Consider the following 21,556-nt stretch of genomic DNA (forward strand, 5'->3'; position numbering starts at 1 on the left):
AGCTTTCTTACAGACAAAATATTCTTACACTGATTTAATATGTATTAGAATTCTGATGCGTGGTGTATAACTCAAGTTCCACAAAGATGTCGGCCTTCTCGCTTCGTGTAGCTGCGTTCCCTCTCCTCGAGAGAGGTACAAGAATGCAATGTCGACTCTTCCTGCTGCCAGTCGCTTTATATAGCTGCCTTTTTGTTAACAGTAATTCATATAGTTACTATTTACATAAGGTTTTGGAGACGAAGTGTTATCGCAGCTCAACCTGATCGGAAAAGCAATTACAAGTCCCCGTCGGGGCTTTTATTCGCTCTTTACCGTGACAAGCCCAAATAACGCTGTGGACAGTTCGACACGATTTGAGATAGTTCTAAGGCCAATGTCTTTTCTATCTCAGAAAGTCGTGTTCTACTGCCAGGAAGCGTTTTGTAGTCGACACGCCGGTTTTCGTACACTTGATGATTTAACTTCTAAATTGGATAACCATTATTAGGTATTATTCTTCAATTTTGGACGTCTTCGACGATAGCAGGATATTGGTTAATTAATAAAACTCAAAGGTAGCTTGGTAGCGCACCGAACCAACAAGGTCTTACGGGGCTAGTAGTATATGACGACTGGATCCCGTTCGGAAGATGTACTGCTCTTTTATACACATCGTGTTTGAGAATTTTCAGCACACTTCCGCCGAGAGGCCAATGACAGCGCAGTTAATAACGAGCGCTGTGGTTGGCCGGCCAAAGTAACAATCTTTGTCGTGATTGGTTACCTTGGCGACAATTATATGGAGTACAAGAAAGTAGGTCATTACTGTTTACCCTTAGGTTGACCTTTGGCACATGAAACCTAATAAAGCTGATCAAACCACATGTCTTATATTTAAGATTGTTAATAATATTATGAATAAACATAACACAATGCATATTTCTTCTTTGCTCTAATGATTGCAAGCCAAATATTTGAAGCAACTCTTTTGATGGCGTAAGGTGAGTATACACATTGTATTTCTTAAGGTATGAATACCTTAGAAATCTTTTTTGTACCTTTACTATATGATTAATATGAATTTTGGCTTCAGGAGTCCATACCAAGTTTGGTCTGACTAAAGTGTTATATAGTCTAATGGTTGTGTTTATACTAAAGTGTTTGGAATTTCTTATTACAAATCCCAATATTTTGTAGGCCTTATTAACAATATTTATATAGTGTTCCCAGATCTTTACATTTAGTTTTCCTAGATACTATACAATTGTCAATTCTATAATTATTTTGAATGTAGTCGATTTTGCAAGTAAAAGATATGACTCCACACTTCTTAATATCCAAGATCATATTGTTGTCCCTAAACCATTCTACAACTAAGGTCAGGTCCTCCTGTAGTAACTGACAATCAGTTGGAGTATGTACAGTCTTAAAAAGCTTAAAATCATCAGCATAGATCAAACTAAAAGAAAATTTAAGAGATTGTGGCAGTAAGTTGACAAAAATTAAGAAAAATAAAGGCCCTAAGTTGCTCCCTTGGAGGACACCAGATGTAGCCTGAAATTTATCTGAAAAACACCTACCAATTTTGATTCGTTGAAATCTTGATTCCACATACGATTTTATAAATGTACAAGCATCATGCGAAAAACCAAACTCATTCAATCTAGATAAAAGAATGCCATGGTCAACCATATCAAATGCCTTTGAGCAGTCAGTTATTATTAAATCTAATTGGAGTTTATTATTTATTGCCTCACTAGCAAAATTAGACAGAAAGCACAGATTGCTAGTTGTGGATAAACCTGGCAAGAAACCATGTTGTTCTCTGATGTTTCCACAATCTGAAGCAGAAAGACGAAAAGTATTTTAAATTATTATAAAATATTAATATTTTATTTTATTATTTCATATATTAGATAAAATATAAAATCACTAAAGAAAAACTATCTAAAAAGTCCTAGATGATTAATTTTTATCAAAATAATGAGTGTTTTTTTTTTAGAGGTATAGAACTTGAAATAAAACAAAGATGATTTTTTAAATTGACTTTATTCAAAAGATAATCTCTTGGCATTATAATTTAAATATGATTTCTGGTATATGACGGCCATGGCTGTCTCTAATATAGTCTAATCTAGGGATCCAATTTTCGATGATTTTTTCCAACATTTGTGGCTGTATATGGCGTAGACCAGCGACTTCACATATTTCCACAGAAAATAGTCTGGCGGTGTTAAATAGCACGATTTTGGAGGCTAATGCACGAGTCTGAAACGTGAATTTATGCGGTTACTAAACGTTTCTTTTAATAAATTAGTTGTCACACGAGCTGTGTGACATTTTGTGCCGTCACAGCGTCTGCACATCATGGTTGTTTAAATGAGAAATAAAAAAGTCAGTAATCATGCCTCTATATATCTATAGTCCAAAATCTATTCATGTGTTGAATATATTCCTCTTCCATTTGTCTCCATTTGTCTGTCTTCTGTTTGTCTTTTCCTTATTGGACCTGCGCTTTGCTCAATGTCATCTTTTCATCTCATTTGCGGTCGACCTCTTGAACTTTTTGCAGTATATGGTCTCCAGCGGCCAATTTCTTTATTCCATCTTCCATCCTGATATATTTCGTTATGCCCAGCCCATTTTCATTTTAATCTCAATGCACGTTCGACAGCGTCTGTTGTTTCGCTTTTGCATCTTATCCACTCGTTCCTCTCTTTATCTCTCAACGATATTCCCAACATTTGTCTTTTCATAGCTCTTTGAGTTTTCTTTATTCTATCTAAGTTGCTCTTAGTACACGTCCACGTCTGGGACCATATGTCAGAACAGGTAGGACGCATGCATTAAATAATTTCGTTCGTAATTTTAAAGGTATTTTTTGGTTTTTGATAGTATATGAGAGTTTTCCGAATGCAGCCCACCCCATTCTTATTCTTCTGGTTATTTCTTTAGTCTGGTTACTTTTGTCTGCTCTGATAGCTTGTCCTTAGTAAATATATTATTGAACGTATTCTATGTTTGTTCCACTTATGGTTATTACTGATCTGTCTTCTTTATTAGTCATTATTTTAGTTTTCTTTAGATTCATTTTTAGTACTTTCCCAAGAGAAGTTTTTTCTAGGTCTGAAATCATTATTCGTAGTTGTTCCATAGTTGTTGCTATCAGGAGTACATAATCAGTCTATAGATTTAAAAATGTCTTCCAACGCCAGAGTAAATAGTTTGGGTGAGATTGTATCCTCTTGTCTGACACCTCTACAAATTCTAATTAATGGAGTTTGCAAATCTCTGTCTAGCTGAATTCTCATAGTGGCGTTTTGATATATATTGTGGATTAACATTCTGTACCGTGAATCTATTCGGCAATTAACTAGCGCTTCTTCCACTGCCCATAGTTATATGCTGTAAAACGCTTTTTCATAGTCAACAAACGCTAGGTATATTGGAAGGTTGTATTCATTGGTTGTATTCGTGGTTATATTCTAATATTATATCCAATTATATCCAATAATAATATTATTGGTTGTATTCATCATGCCTCTATAGCGATCACTATTAATTGTAATATTCTGAACAGCATTGTTTTTCAAGAAGTATGGACCAATGATTCTACCAGCCCACAAAGCACACCAAACAATTAGTTTTTCTAGATGTAATAGTGTCTCAACATACACTTGAGGATTACCTTCACTCCAAATACGGCAGTTTTGTTTGTTAACAGAGCCATTCAACCAAAAGTGAGCTTCAGCGCTAAACAAAATTTGCTTAGGAAAATCAGAATCAACGGCAATCTCGTTTTGGGCCCATTCACAGAATTTACGCCTTAGTTGGTGATCGTGTAGCTTTAATTTTTGCACGATTTCGATTTTGTAAGCACGCAAACCAAGATCTTTACGCAAAATCTTCAAATAAAGTGGATGGACACATATTCAACTGCCGTGCAGGATGGCGGATAGACTGATTTGGGTCCTCCACTAAAATACGCTCTACATCAGCAACAACTTCTTCTGTATGCACCGTACGACGTGTGTGTGGATGTGTGCAAACGTGGTGCAAAAATGATCCATGGTTAATCGAATTATTTGCTCTGATGGAGGATTATGTTGAACATAAAATGGAAGTAGTGCGCGATACATATTTCGAACAAAACCATGAATTTCAAAATGACTGCACAATTTGGAAGCGTTGTTCAGGCATTTTATTCATGCTAAAATGTCAAACCAAACCAAACATGGATCACTTGACAGCTGTCAAAATGACCGCCAGTTAAAGAATGTTGTCAACTTACATTGCTATACCTCTAAAAAAAACACCCTTTATTACGTCAATCGATTGTGTCAAGAAATATCGACGGATGAATTAATATTCATATTTATTCTTTTTATTGCAGGCTTCCTAACAACTATCGATGATAATATTCCGGGAAACGTTGGTCTTAAAGACCAACTTCTCGCCCTTCAGTGGGTACACGATAATATTATTGCCTTTGGGGGCGATCCCAATCAAGTAACAGTGGGTGGTGAAAGTGCTGGAAGCATGTCTGCCGGGTTTCATTTGCTTAGCAAAGCGGCCAAAGGTATGTATATCATTCTACTGTAAACATACTGTAGACAATATTTCAGATAAAACAATTTATTATTAAAATTCAAAAAATCGTGTATGAACTTAAAATTTTTAGGCAGATGTTCTAAGATAGCATTAAACCGATTAACAATTTTTGTAACTAAATTTTTCTGGCTAACAATTAAGTCTAATCTTTCCTTTTAATTTCTAATCATAAATAGACCATTTTTATTTCATTTGATAAATCACTTAATTCTAAAATTTTCTTTTAACAAAAATATCATCTACCCATATCAAAACATAAGTTTTTCCATTGAAATACAAGTAAGGATCAACCTTAGATCTTTTAAATCCTAAATTACATAATTTTGCTTATTAATAGTTGTGTTCCATCACTAGACACTGGACTTTTCAAAAAAGCACTCCTCACATCAAGTTGATGAATATTCATATAAGGATCTACAGCAATGGCTAACAGTACCCTCAGGGTGGTTAATCTCGCTACTGGTGCATACACGTCTTCGTTGTCTAATGCTGGCTGCTGGTAGCCTCTGGTCACTAATCAAGCTCTTTTCACTAACTGACCATTAACATTTTTCTCACCAAAAACTAATCGTGAATAAATGATTACGTTATCAGTCCAGTCAGGTTTTACCAAAGTCCAGGTACCGTTGTTTTCTAACTCTAAATGTTTCTTATATATGGCGAAACTTCCTGACCGAAAAATTTCTGGTAAAGACATATATAAAACATCAATCGTTATACACAAAGCTCATCACTCTGAATTGCTATGATTTGTCTACTAAATACTGGGAAAAAAAGAAATCGCCTTTAGTCTGCGAAGCTCTGCAACATAATATGGAAGCATTAAAAGAGATAGATAAAGCTACGTATACACTACCAAAATATAGTGACAGTATACACATAAATAAAAAGATTATTCACTAAATATTATCAGAATTCAAAAACTCCGTCGTTATATATACCGATGCCTCCAAATCATCAACCGGCACTGGATGCGCTTTTTTTATCCCATTGGAACGAATAGAACGCACATTTAAGTTGAATTCCCAGATAATCCCAAGCAATATATGAGGCCTTACTTTATGCAACAGAAAGTAACTCGGACCATATAGTGATATTATCAGATTCTTTATCAGTTTTGACCTTTATTGGGAAACCGGGATTGCCAAATACGTACAGTTGCCCTTATATTTACAAAATTAAGGATATCAAACAAAAGTTAGTAACAAGGGGCAAAAATGTACTTTTTGTTTGGATTAAAGCACATATAGGTTTGGAAAATAACGAACATGTAGACCAATTAGCAAGAGAAAGTATTATGTCTGGTAGAGAAACTTCGTATAAAATCACGGCTTGCGACTTTCTGGCTTCCTTAAAATTAAGATTATACCAAAGGTATAATATATGGAAGGAATATTCCATTGTTAGCCCAAATAGATATACTTCTCTTCAAACAGATATTCCTAAAACTCCTTGGTATAAGCTTTTTAATGTACCTAGAAAATATGTTACCACGATCATAAGACTGAGATTTGGGCATGCTTGTTACCCCAAATATTTATTTAAACTTAAGGTTTTAGATAATGATCAATGTGAATTTTGTACAGAAAAAGGAAACCTAGATCATATATTTTTCAGTTGCCCCAGAAATACTATAATTTCATCCAGATTAATAAATAATTTACGTAAACACAATATATTAGCCCCTTGGAACCTTCAGTACCTATTATCATTAATAACGTAACCTTTGTCTCTAACCCAATTGTTTAAATTCCTTTCTTACCGTGGCCTAGTGTTGTATGTAAAAAAATGCCTTGATGGGCCCCTAGGCGAGAAGAGAGTGACCCTGTTTACCTGTTTACTGTTTTGTATATTTATTTTAATATAAACTCAGACAACCTTTTTTCTACCATGTTGAGTCTTGCTGAATGACTAAAAGTCTATGCCAAAAAAAATGTATGGCCTGCTTCCATCCATTCCCCATCGAAGTTCCTTGGATTTTAATTATATCCAAAACATTATCCCCAACTAACTGAATAATAATATCCTTTGCAGTCCAGTCATTTTAACAAAGTCTTTGTACTTATCGTCAGTGCTATTAGAACAGAGAAATTACATCAAGAACACCATGTGATTCCAATATTTTTTCCACTCAAAATTTCCACGAGTCAAAAGCGGCTCCATTAAAGTGTTTTACATAATCAATAAAAAATTGATTGTTGGGCGAAGTCATATTTAAATGAAACACGTGCAAAAATTGTAAATACAATTTTTCCTGCAAACTACACTATTTTGAACGCAGAACAAATTTTGCTTTGTTTAAAACACTATTCTAAATTTCCACAGCTGGGCTCATAACCTGTTCACATAAGTTAATTATAATATTAATACTAATACAAATCTACCACAAATATACTTCATTAGAAAAAAAATAAGTTTTATTGTATACCAAGTGTACAGAGACCGGTGACAAGTGACAAGTGAGTCATCAATCATCAACAAAAAGAAAAAATTGTTGCTAATACACAAAATAATTATAGTACTGAATTGTAAAACAATCCTAAATCCTCTAAAATACTATGGCTTGTACCAATATCTTTGTAGAACGTATTCATAAAAAGTTTTTAAGAAGGTACTATTTAGTATAATATTATATACAGTGTGTTCGTAACGTCTGTAATAAATTCGATATTTCTTAAGTGAAAAGCCTTTTTAAAAAAATCTAAAACACGTCCATTTTTAAATTTAATGTTCTACATTTTACAATTAAATTTCATTATACAAGGTGATACACATTACAGTGATGACGTCATTGGCTCTTTTTTTAAATGTAACACCCTGTATTTTAGGACATTTTTAGATCGATAAAAATGAGCTGATTCCAAAAAAGAATAATACTGAGGGGTCTAACGGATATAATTTGAAAGATATGCGCTTAGAAAATTAATTTTTATTGATTTATAATATTAATAAATTATAATAAATAACTTGAAGGTAATCCAATAATTAATACATGACTTAATCTTACATGTTCGAATTTTAGCCCTTGCTATATTTGACAGTAACCCAAACGTTGTACAAATTCTTGTAGAACCTTGTTTATGCTTTCTTGAGAAATATTGTTTATTTCTTTACGAATTCTTGTTTTTAAGTCTCCAATATTTCGGCAGGTTTCGTTTTCTAAACAACATAATTTAAATGTCCCCACATAAAATAATCCAAAGGATTGAGATCTGGCGACCACGCTGGCCATTCAATATGTCCACGTCTTCCAATCCACCTGTTCGGAAAAATTTCGTTTAGGTACCTTCGAACACCTAAAGCATAATGCGGAGGCGTACCATCCTGTTGAAACCATAAACTTTTATTAAAACCCCCAAGATTAATTGTACTGGGGAATAAATTAACTAAAGTAGGTACGAGATACCCACTTAAAAAATGAAGGCATGCTGGCCCGTTTAAACTACCTTCGAAATAGTAGGGTCCAATGATTATATTTCTTACAATGCCAGCCCATACGTTTACCTTTTGCGGGTATTGTGTATGATGTTCCCGCATCCAATTGGAGTATTTCTTTTGACCAGTATCTACAATTCTGACGGTTGACCTCGCCGTTTAATTTGAATATAGCCTCATCAGAAAAAATAAAATTTTGAACCAAGAGAGCGTTTCGGTGGCTGTTATTCATCATCGTCATTATTTCACAAAATTGTATTCCTTTATCTAGATCATCCTCGTTTAATTCTTGTACAACTGTGCATTTTACTTACTTTACTTACTTTTACGTACTTTGTGTACCGTTGTTTTGCAAACATCGAGATCAGTACTAACCTTACGAACAGAAGTGTGCGCATCTTCTTCAAAAGCAAGTGGAACATCTAATGTTGTAACATAATTTACAGAGGGACGACCTGATTTGCGTGCATTTTCAACCGTACCAGTTTCTCGAAATTTGTTTTCAATCTTACTTGCTGTTGACTGCGTGATGGGTATTTCTAGATATTTATCATTAAATAAATTACACACTTCCATCTGAGTTCGCGATTTGTCTCCATACCCAATCATCATGAGTATTTCAATTCTTTGCTTTACACTCAAATTCATTTCTACTTAAAATTAATTCTAAGCAATAATACAGAACATTCACGAATTAATAAAATTATTGTACTACTTAATTGTTATTGAACTTTACTGAAAATAATTACAGTTTACCAAAAACTAGAAGTAGGCTACTTTTTTGCAATTGATAATAAATAATTTATTTTCTAAGCGCATATCTTTCAAATTATATCCGTTAGACCCCCAGTATTATACTTTTTTGGAATCAGCTCATTTTTATCGATCTAAAAATGTCCTAAAATACAGGGTGTTACATTTAAAAAAAGAGCCGATGACGTCATTACTGTAATGTGTATCACCTTGTATAATGAAATTTTATTGTAAAATGTATAAAATTAACTTTAAAAATCGACGTGTTTTAGATTTTTTTATAAGGGCTTTTCATTTAGGAAATATCGAATTTATTCCATACTTTACGGACACACTGTATGACTAAGCAACTTTATTCGTTAGTTAAACTTACTTATTTTTGTTGTTAAAAAATATGAAACACATTCTTTTGTTTGTAGGATTATACAGTGCAATCATTCAACAAAGTGGATCGCCATTAGCAGGGCCATTCTATCCATCAAAAGATAGGGAAGTTGCATTTGAATTTGGAAGACAGCTAAATAAATCTTTTACTTCTAGTAGATCCAGTGATTTATTAGCAATGTTACAAGAAGCGTCGTTGACAGATATACTGAATTTACAGGCTACGGTAAATATTAATTATATATGTATATATATATATATATATATATATATATATATATATATATATATATATATATATATATTATGTTTGATATTTTCTTACCGTATATGTTAAAAAAAATTTCTGATTATTTTGATCCAATAAATTTGCTACAACACACACAAAAATGAATAAATGATACTGTTTTTGATGATAATGTAAGAGAACAAAAAAGAACCTTAATGTTAATATAGATGTACAAAATTTCCAGCGCCAACGTCTTAACAACATCCTAATTCCATCTAATTTCTAATGTTATTCTAGTGTTATTCATCTTTGTAAGTGAAGGAGTTTAGTTATGTATATATTACTTTTGAGATTATCTCACAAGAAATAATCAAATAACGACAGATCAGGGAATCGTGCTGGTCATTTCGTTGATCCTCCCATTAATCTATTTGAATAAATAAGCATGATATTGATTTGACATTTATTTAATAATGGAACAATTGTATATATCGCAGAAACCATATCCTATTAACTTAGATTTGAGGTTTTGCTGAATCAAAATATGTTAGTCAAATATGGCATGATATTATTTTAAAGCAGTGCTAAATAATAATTATTGCCATTCAAATTGCCATCATATTTTTAGTTTTCTGTTGGAGTTAGGCCACAAGGGTTTATGGCAACGATAGTCTTTAAGCCAGTTATTGAGGAAGAGTTTAATGATAAGGCTTTCCTTACTGGACCTATGCACAGTGCCATTCTCAATGGTAAATTCAATTTTGTTCCTGTACTTATAGGCTTAAATTCTGAAGAATCTTTAATGTTTTATGGTAAGTGCTTTTTTACTACAGTTTAGAAATAGGTTACTCATTTTAAAACTGGTGAAGGTAATAATAAATATAATAAATTGGATTTACCATACATTAGAGGATAATAACCTATTACTTATTGAAAATTAGGCTGAACATAGAAGGGAAGAGAAAACCAATATCATCACAAGATAAAACGATGTCGGTGTCGATAACTTCGAACTTTATAGAAAGTATCACGAACCAGATATCGCAAAATACATTAAGATTGGACGTCGTCTGAGGTGGGTAGGGCATATAAAGCGGATGGAGCAAACTCACCTAGCTATAAAAACGCTTCTTGATAGACCCATTGATCAGAGAAGATCAGCCCACCGCTACCTATTAGAAAACTTCCTATATACAGATGATTTGGCCACTGCTGTTGAAGACAAGACCATCTGTTGAGTGGAGGTTAACCTAGAAACGGCACTGTCTGCCATGTCCGAATTCTACGACAAGGACTGCCTAAAATCTAACCCAAATAAATTCATTTATTTGGGTCAATATAATAAATTCGTGGTATAGTAAAAATAATGACATCTATATCGCTGCTGGATGAGGGAATGGGCAGTAATAAAATGAAAAAATTTGCTGGATATCATACAAAAAGACTTCTTAATCATATCAATATTGAGGTTTTTCAGCTACTGAAAACTTCAGGTTTAACAAGAAGGTTCAAAAAAACAAGCCCTTTGACTTAACTTAGTTTATTATCAATAATTTTTTGACAACACAAGACAATAGTAATTAAAAATGAACGTACTCACAATACTGTTGGAGCCCATTCTTCAAATGTTAATTTTTTAGATAGTGTCGATAAGGAAGCATTTAATCAAGCAGCAAGATTTTTTGATGAGAATGCAAAGGATATTATATCTGTATCTTTAAATATAGCTGAGGAAGCTAGAGAAGATGTGGGTAAAGCATTAAAGAGTCTCTATACTAACACATCATTTCAGGAAGACACACTTGGATTTATAAAAGTAAGTAAATATACTAATAACTTCCAAAATATAATAAAATAAATATATACTGGTATAAATAAGTTGTAGGTTTTGTCATCATTGCATTCAAAAGTATTAGATTTTCCTAGTTTAATATCATTTTTTGCTCGCTTTCTCGTCTTGTTTATGCCAAATAAACACAGCAGTGGGGTTCTAATACACAGCAAATAAACATTGTTTGTAGAGAATCCAAAATAACTATACTATCATATAATTTTTTATGATATAGGGGCTTGTTTAAAAACTATCCTTACAATATAAAATGTGACTTCCTCTAAAAGGAAAACTCAGTCATTCGAGATACCTACAGTATCAAAAGGACTGAGCTCTGGTAGAACTATTTCCGTGTTATTGAGCCCACCACATGGTATGCTGGAGTGCCTCCAAAAATGTTTCTTACCGATCTGACCGTCAAGGATAGTGAAGCATTCTGCATAGTTACAAATATGTTTACTTATATCCAGCTGTTTTATGTTATATAAGAGGTTTTTCGGAATAACACCGGTGGCAGAGAAAATAATAGGTATTCTCTGGGTCCTTTCCATTCCCTATTATCACGTTATTGGTATTTTCAGATATCTATACTTGTATCTATATCTATAGTTGTAATTCTCAAGTATATTCTTAAGGAAGTTCGGATAATATGGAAGATGGTTGGTTTTTAGAAGTCCTAGTTTATTAACTATCTTTTGAAAAAGAAGCTTTCCTACGAAGTCATGCCGGTTCTTATATTCAGATCGTTCAATTTCCACTTCGGAAAGCGTTCTGAACGATTTCTGACGTGGAAATTGAAACGTCATTAAACTTACTCTAACCTTTAATTGTGGCTTATTCCCATTTATATAGTAATTACTTCAAAATGCCACATGAAAACAGCTTTAGGTTGTAGTAGGAGCCATTTATTTTAAATCAGCCAAATACAACAGATGATTAAGCTGCGTTACAACGATTTTGTTATTTTTGATGCTAAAACCTGAGCAGGTAAAGTTTAGTAACTGAGATAGAAAGTTTATTGCTAGATAGAACCATAGATAATTCAACAAATTCCCTTGAAATATACTCCGATTGATAGTGATATTTCCAGTTTTGATATTGTTTTCACCAGGTATTTGGAGAAAAATTTAAGTTTTTCAATCTGACATTATCTTCTTTAAAAAGGTCACTATATTATTTTTGACGTATCTATAATTGACTTAATATATCTTTATACACTGCACTTGAGTCAAAGGCTTTCTTGTGAGCAGTTAAAGTAGTAAAAGGTATTTACACTGTTTGAAAAAATGACTAAGTCGATGATTGTCGATAAGTTGTTATTTTTAGGCCATAGAACCCTTAGCTCATCCTTTCTGTTGAGGCTTTATGATATTATAGTCCGTCTAAAAAGTATCCGGAATTTTATATTTTTCCTGATTTTAATAGATTTCCTTTTTGTAACATTTTAAGACAAAAGTAATGCATCAAGTAGGTTGTGCCGATAGTAGGTTATGGACAAAATCGCATGACAACACCATCTGTCAAATATTGTTGTTTGTAAACAGACTTATGATTTGTGAAATAATGTCACAAGTAGAAAGAAGAAAAGTTGTGGATGATTTGTATAGAAAGGTTGTCCGAAACGTTAAAAAATTAGTGCAATTGACTGAACTCAAAAAAAGTGCAATGTATGAGACAATAAAGAGGATAAAAAATGGCATAGATATGAGACATACACTAGTTTCGGGTAGACCGCGTAAGATTTGCGGACACAATTTAAATGTTTTAGTGGCTTTAGGACGACAAAATCCGCGCCTAGGGTTTCGAAAATTAGCGAACAGATTTGGAAATCAACGAAGAATAAATGTCACTGAAAAACAAGGCTATATATAAAGGAATCCAAAAAAAATCCCTACAATGACACCTCTGAAAAGGCAACGAATAATAGATTTTTGTCAACGTTTTCGAGTAGATAATTTTAATAATATCTTTATATCTGATGAAAGTTGTTTCCAGCTTGGTGCAAATCATCTAAAAGTCCTATCAAAGAAAATGTTACGTTCAAATTTCCAAATTTCTCACTCAAATAATGGTTTGGGGAGCAATATCTCAGCTTGGTGCTACACCTCTCTGTATAGTTTATGGTACTGTTGACAGTGCGAAATATTGTAACATCCTAAATGGTTTTCTTTTTGAAACGGCTCATGTTTTATATCCAGAGGGGTGGCGTTTTCAGCAAGATAATGCAAGCTTTGATACAAGAACACGAATTGGCAACAATTCCATGGCCAGCAGCATCTCCAGATCTTAGCCCCATTGAAAACATATGGGGACTGATGAACATTGAAGTAGAACGAGCAGCGCCACGAGATAAAGGTTTGATTCGGTCGGTTTTACAGACCTTGAATACCATTACCGAAAATTATGGTCTTGGCCTAGTTTCGGGTGTACCTGGACGTTTAGTTAAGTGTTTAGATTTAAATGGAGTTTATATAAGCAAATGAGATGAAGTATTTGTTAAATTTTTTTTATTTCACGTGATAGAAATAAATACCGTAAAATTATAATTCTGCTTTCTTTTTTCCGGATACTTTCTAGACGGAATATATTTAGAGCACAGTATTGTTAGATACTCGTACGCTGCGCTACACAGGATGTGATCAATTTATACAAAGTTGGAAGAGAAGTAATTGGGCGATACTTGGATCTTTGGTGTTATTTTTAGTATTTAATCAGTTGTTCTCTGGGTTAAGAGTGCTGATATTTCTTGCGGACTAGAAATAGCACGATTAATTGATGCTGATAAGCAGTCATGAACACTCCATAACTTTATTAGTCAGAAGTTTTAAACTTTGTCTGGCCCAAGGGATTTCCAATTATGAAGGTCATTGATAATATTTGAGACTTCATCAGTAATGAAGGGTTCGTAAGGAGTAATACTGCAGTGTTGACAGTTGTTGAGTATTTTCGCATTTTCGGTTAATACTAACTTTTTACCTCGTTAGTCGCTCTGAATAAACAGAGAGTTTTTGTTTTAATGTATGCAGGCACTGTTAGGCTCTGTTGTTTTCTGGATAATATTGTGAGTGTCTTGCAGTGCTCAGCACTATTTCTTCTAAATAATTACTTCTAAATACTTTTCGACTTATTATTCCTTGAATATATTCAGTGATTTGACCAATATTCATACGCAATAATAAAATCTTCCTTAGCAGCCGTTTTTTCCAGGCTGCAACTCTGTTATCTGTCCGGCATTAGTACTTCATCGTATTCTGATCTTGGTTCATATGCATGCAGACGTGCCCAGGCCATCCACAGGCAGTGACCGAAAACATAAATAATCATTCACAATTTTCATAGTTGTGCATTTTGTTTCACGGCAGGTATCCCTGATATCTTCTGGGTATTGATGCTACGAATACCCAGAGAGCATCCGACATTCGCAGGGAACCGTGCCTGATAAAAGAACTGACAAAAGCTTATACAAGACAAAACTCCCACAGGGGAAATTTTTTTTTACCAGTTATAATTATACTATTTTTAATCTAGTATAAAGCAATATGTGTTTAAAATGTTTGAAGTAATTTTTTAGTCTAAAAATATTTTTTTTAATGATTTTGGCGCGGTATTTATATTATGGATTTATATTTGACAGATCTACAACCACCGATTATATTCATCAAAGTTTCTGCTTTTAGTATTCTAGCGATGAAGTGTTTGGCAGATCAATAATACGTCAAGCTGAAGGTGCATCTCGATATGTTCCTGTGTTTATGTATCAACTATCTTGGTATAACAAAAACAACCGTTTTCCAGGTATAATTTACTGCTTAGCAATTAATTTTTTTGTCAAAAACCAATTTTTAATACATTTTTGAGAATTAAAATTTTGACTTAAATTATTTATTTAAGTTTAGACTTTCAGATCAATAAACTTTTTTCAATGTTCCAAAAAATTTAGTTGAGCGTACTCTTATCTTGCAGCGAGCAGATACACTTGCGTCCCAAATATCGTAATGAGTTCAGTTTTACCTTAAATTTTTACCTGACGAAATAACACTTTCGTCCAAGTCAAATATTTTTGCATATACACTTTCGTCCAGGGGTCGAGTTCCTCAGGGATCAATCCCATAATTAAAAAAAAGTTGTCTTACTGTAAAATTTATTACCTTAGATTAGTGAATTTCATTTACAACTTACAATATAAATAGCAAATAATAAGAAACTTACTTAAAAACTAAAATAATGTTAGTTATTAGGTCTGTTACATTTATAAATCCTTTGAATTCTAATATAGATCTCATTTTGATATTGATTAATAAACTCTAAAAACACGAATAAATTCGGATGGTATGTATTAAACAATTTATGTAAATGTGAATGGAAAGATTCACGTGCATTGGTGGTTCTCGTAGTTTCTGATGATTTTGCAGCCCAGAGTATCGGTGGAAATGTTGAGTTTTCATCAACATATGTCTCAACTAAATAATCAACAAAAGCATGTAGTTCGACACTCTCGGGCATAATTTCGATCAGATCAAAAACTTAACAATCACCGACTTCTTGGTGATCTAGAAAAAGAAGACCAAAGCAATGACCAGTACTTCTTCTAACGTTCTAAAACTGGGAGTAATTTTCTTCTTACATTATAAATACTTCGTTTCACTGATTCCAAATTCCTAATAGTTAAATTGGTATTTTTTTCTTGTAACGCGATGTAAAATTTTCCTGGGTTGAGTACTTATATCTTCTGCAGCTTTAGGCTTAGCTGCTACTCTTACAAACTGTTGTTGAATACAGTTGGCCTCCAGACTTTCATGAGAATGATTTAAGTTTTGTCTAGAAATTACTACATCACCCCCAATTGTGTAGACGGCAGCATTACAACCTTTGGTACGACATCTCTAGCGTGATTCCTCACTTTTTAACTTTTCGGCAAAATGAATTTATAGTTATTTACGAATAAAAGAGAAGCACCTCTTTTCGTTGCACTTTTTTTCACCACCTTACGTTTGTCGAAATTCTCCATAACGTTTCAAGAATAAATGATTTTCATAACACAATTCAAGAATATAGAAATATAAACACTTTGAGAATATTTTCACAAATGAATAAATTCGCAGATTCGTACATATTTATATATTTAATAATAATTGCTTCTTCGAAAAGCATTACAAAAATTTACCTTGGCTTGGACGAAAATGTATACCTTCTTTTATGGCACTCATTATTTTGGACGAAAGAGTAATCGCCGCTTGCGAGCTATTGTATTAACGTATAATCTCTTTTCTTGTTATAAAATAGTCATAAACAGATACAGATAAGTCGAGTTTCCGACTGCTTCTCTGAAGTCTTCATCACGTCTTGCGGATTCATCAGTTTGTTAAGTCCACTTTAGTAGGGCATTGTAGTACATATTAATAAGTTGTACATATTTTACAATTAAATTTTTCAAGCTATATCAGATAAGAAAGTCAAACTTAACCGATTATTTAATAATTCGTGATTTTTTCTTAGCAGATATTTTTAAATACACTTTTAACTTGATAATATTTTAGGTACTGGACATGCATCCGATTTGTATTACCTGTGGAATTTACCTATAGCTAGTACCACCGCATACAACGAAACACTTCGCAGACCTATTCTTAAATTGTGGACTAATTTCATTAAATATCAGTAAGTTTCATTTACAAGTGTAGTTAGCTCGTAGGATACAGATTGACTCTATACGTCAAAATTTTTTAAATCACCAAACATATATTTTCGACAAAAATCGCTTCTTTACGTATTTTTAGAGCTTTTATTGGTTACAAGGTATGTGGTATGTTATGTAGGTAGTACGTTTATTGACGTTTCAATTTCCACTTCGGAAATCGTTCTCAAAATACAAACATTAGTTTGTATTTTGAGAACGATTTCCGAAGTGGAAATTGAAACTTCAATAAACGTACTTTAACCTTTAATTGTGGCTTATTCCCATTTAAATAGTAATTACTTTAAAATGCCACAAGAAAATGGCTTCAGAACAATAACAATATAATCACATTAGCAAAAAAAACCAAATGTATGACATTTAAATACATCTAAATACCCACAACGATGTAAAATCGAAATTGATGAAAAAATAATAAAGCAGGAAGCAAAGTTTAGATATCTGGGAATAGATATAACTAGTTACGGTGGTATTAAAAAAGTACGAAAACAAAGCTTAAAAGCAAGTAAAGCGGCGGGATCTCTTAATGACACAATCTGGAAGAACAAACACCTAAGACAAGACACAAAAACAAGAATCCATGAAGCAGCAATTAGACCTATATTAACATACACGGCGGAGACAAGACCTGACACATCTAAAACGAGACGACTACTAGAAACAACAGAGATGAAAATACTCCGACGAATATCAGAGAAAAGTCTGTTGGGTAGGGAGAGAAGCGAAAACAAGAAGAGCAGGCAATATAGAAGACATAAATGTATGGGTGACAAAACAGAAACAGGAGTGGAACGAACACATTAGAAGAATGAAATAGGATAGGATAGTGCGAATAGCACGAGATAAGTCACCAAATGGACGAAGAAGTATTGGCAGACCAAGAAAAAGATGGTGCAATAATGTAAACAATTTAGGAGGCTAATATTGAAGAAGAAACATACTTTAAAGCCTACATACAAGAAGGAAGAAGAAGAAGCATATTGAATAAATCCAAAATATTTTATTTGTACTCAATTTTCTTCTTAAATCCTCAATTATATCGAAAAATACAAAGATAATACTCTACAGAACAATAATACGTCCATTCTTAACATAAATATAATTTAGAGATCTGGTCTCTAACGAAAAGTAATGAAAACATGCTAGAATGTTTCGAAAGAAAAGTACTAAGGCAAATCTTTAAGGCCGTAAATGACAGTGGAGTATGGAGAAGACGATACAACTTCGAACTTTATACAATATACTAGAGACCAGATATCGTAAAATATATTAAGATAGAACGTCTGAAGTGGGTATAACGTGGATGGAACAAAATGATTCAGCCAAAAAAACGTTTCTCGATAGACCCATTGATCAGAAAAGAAGACCCAAAACAAGGTTCCTTGATAACATTAATGAAGACATGAGAAATATTGGAATACGTATCATAGTTGTCTGGATTGTTATTGTTAATGTTTATCTTTCTTCTTCTAAATGCCTACTTTTCTTCTTTAAGTGCCGTCTCCCGATCGGAGGTTGGATATCATCATCACTATCTTTACTCTATCTACTGCTGCTCTGAAGAGTTCTATAGAACTGCATTTAAACCAGTCCCTTAAATTCTTCAACCATGACACTCTCCTTCTTCCTATACTTCTTCCTCCTCTTATCTTTCCCTGTATTATCAGCCTTAGCAGTTCATATCGCTGTCCCCTCATTACGTGTCCCAGATATTGTAACTTTCTTATTTTTATTGTGTTTATTATTTCGCATTCTTTGCCCATTTCTCGCAATACTTCCGTGTTAGTTTTCTTCTGTGTCCATGCTATTCTAAGCATCCTCCTGTAACACCACATTTCAAAGGACTGTAACTTATTTTTGTGTTCTTGCTTTAATGTCCAGCTTTCAAGTCCATATTGCAGTATCGAAAACACATAGCATCTCAGTGCTCTTACTCTCAGTTCTAATCTAAGGTCTTTGTTGCAGAGAATTGTTTTCATTTTTACAAACTCATTTCTTGCTATTTCTATCCTGGCTTTTATTTCGGTTGTTTGATCATTATTGTCTGAAATCTAGGTTTATAAGTATTTGTATTTATCAACCCTTTCTGTCGGTACATTTCGCAAGTGTATGTTTGTTGGTATATTTGTTTTCTTTGTTATTATCATGTATTTGGTCTTTTCTATATTCATTTTTAGTTTATATTTTTCACAGAAACTGTTTGTTTTGTATAACAGTCATTTGAGTTGTTCAGCAGAGCGTCCCATAATCACGGTGTCATCTGCATATCTTATGTTGTTAATAGATCTTCCGTTAATTATTATTCCTTCACTTTGAGATAGTAATGCTTCTTTAAAAATGGCTTCACTATATACATTAAATAGTAATGGGGACATAATACATCCCTGACTAACTCCTCTCCTGATTTCAATTTCTGGACTGGGTTCGTTATCTATTACGATTTGTGCTCTTTGATCCCAGTAGAGGTTTGTTATTATCCGTAAGTCCCTATGGTCTATGTTTTTCTTTTTTAGAATTTAGACAAATTTTATGTCTTACTTTGTCAAATGCTTTTTCAAAATCAAATGCCTACTCTGATACTCTTAATATGTTAATTATTAATTCTTTACAACTTTGTTCTACGCTGTCATGGTATATTATTTTGTCTTGTGAGGTTGTTGTCTTGGTGTATGGTAATATGGGTAATGATGAATATTTTTTCTTGGGTGTAATGTAGTCCAGCTCATATTGTAGTTGTTTACAAAATACTTCTTCCTGGTTCTTCTATTTTCTTGGCAGCGTCAGATTAAATTATGGCAATTCTGTACAGTTCAAATCCATCGTGCGGTAGTAGTCTAACTTCTAAATTTGTTAGTTTATCAATTTTCTGCTTACCACTTTATATTAATAAACATTTTTCATATTTTGTAATCCCTTTGTCTCATTAGAACGGTAAAAACGAATGATCGACAATATTGTCTTTTTTTTTAATTTATTTAATTTATTGTCCTTTTCGTTTATCACCCATTGTATTGAATAATTTTTATGATACTTTTTTCTTTTTCAGAAATCCTACCCCTATAGAGGATGAAGACCTACAAAATGTCATTTGGCCAGAAGTTGAACCTGGCTCTGTGAAGTATTTGAATATCGATTCCACATTTGAAGTTCAAGAAAACCCTCGAGGATATTATGACATTGAATCAATTCTCGATGCATACCTAAAAGAACCACTAATATCGTACTGAAATGTATAATATGTAATCCTAGCAAAGAAAATAAAATTAAAAAACAAATATGTCCTTGTGATTGATTTCCTAATGTAAACCAAAAAACTTTTACCGGTAAAATATAGTTATATTGCAACTAATTGTAAAAATCTGGACAATAGGGTAAGATAACAGAGAGAAACATTTGACGAACATTATTGGAGCTGGAGAAGTTTAAGTCAGATCCACATGTATCATTAACTTCTTGATATTAATGAATGATAATTTAAAAAGTGAAAAAATTTACTTAAATTTATGACTAAACGGAATAACCAACGAGCTTCTAAAACACAGAGGAGAAAATATAACCCTAGAGAGGACAAAACTTACACAAAATCTAATATTGCACTCTTTACAGTAGTAGAAATGGCCCCACTTTACCCCAGTTTGGCCTTTGACCTCTGACGTCACAAGCCCCATCCACCTTTGTCTCGACTCCGTGCTTCGCCACATGATGACGTCATAGTTTGGTAAGAAATTTATCCCGGTTATCTTTCTACCTCAAGATAAGATGTCCACGTTTCTGTCTTCTCGTTCTTCTGCTAGAGCCAGTTCGTCTTCATAAGAAGATATAACTTTCTTGTTTGTGGCCTCCAGATTGAGGCTCTTTTTTCCATATTGTTTATATAATTTTTTTGTCTCTGTTTCTTGTTTCAAAGAACGGCCTCATTCCGATAAATCGAAAGCAGATTTATCGGAATTGAAAAGAAATAAGATTGATAATCTTATTTCTTGCTACTATAAAAGGGTTTTTTAAATTGAATTCCTCGTCATTGTTTTGGTCAGTATTAATTTCTAATATTTTTTTGTCGAAGTAGTCGAGTAATTTATGTACATGACCACATATGGAAGCGTGACATACTTTTCTCCACCTAGTAAGTGTCCTTCTAGTAACTTTTTTGCAATTTTTCAAGAAACCTATTGGCTTTTGTAAATCGCATTTTATTTCTTAGAAATTTCTTATTTCTTTTTATTTATCACGTTTACGGTTAGATTCAATGGTATCATTATCTGGTGGTGTCGCCGTAATGTCGGGTGGCGGTTTATTAGAAGGATCTAATACAAACAAATAAATCAAAAAAAGTTTTTGTTATTTTAAATCTATGAAATTATGTTTCATCAATATGAATTATTAAAACAGAAAGTCTTTTAATTTATATAAATATTTTTACGTTGCAAACATAATGCAGATACTTGTACAACTTTATTAATAACTGTATAACTTATTTGCCAAATCTTTCCGATAATAATAAATGTATGTATATATATAACAAAAACTTCAAATTTAATCTAAATGAAAAGAATCTCAAACATCTAGCACATCATCTTATCTTTCATGAAAATATTTACTTATTGATATTTATTTTTTAAAATATTTGATTGATTGA

The 21,556-nt window shown here is 32.9% G+C and overlaps 1 protein-coding gene across 1 annotated transcript in view; it reads left to right on the forward strand.

Moving 5' to 3' along the window:
• LOC140448337 (para-nitrobenzyl esterase-like) overlaps positions 1–20,195 on the forward strand; it is a 30,816-nt gene extending 10,621 nt beyond the window's left edge. The window contains exons 5-11 of the mRNA XM_072541421.1: positions 4,376–4,561; positions 9,201–9,391; positions 10,023–10,206; positions 11,035–11,210; positions 14,903–15,020; positions 16,763–16,883; positions 19,967–20,195. Of these exons, the coding sequence (XP_072397522.1) occupies positions 4,376–4,561; positions 9,201–9,391; positions 10,023–10,206; positions 11,035–11,210; positions 14,903–15,020; positions 16,763–16,883; positions 19,967–20,147 (1,157 nt within the window). The 3' untranslated portion in view covers positions 20,148–20,195. The remainder of the gene's footprint in view (positions 1–4,375; positions 4,562–9,200; positions 9,392–10,022; positions 10,207–11,034; positions 11,211–14,902; positions 15,021–16,762; positions 16,884–19,966) is intronic.
• The last annotated feature ends 1,361 nt before the right edge of the window (positions 20,196–21,556 follow it).

This window comes from Diabrotica undecimpunctata, chromosome 8 (genome assembly GCF_040954645.1).
Source record: "Diabrotica undecimpunctata isolate CICGRU chromosome 8, icDiaUnde3, whole genome shotgun sequence".
Lineage (NCBI taxonomy): Eukaryota > Metazoa > Arthropoda > Insecta > Coleoptera > Chrysomelidae > Diabrotica > Diabrotica undecimpunctata.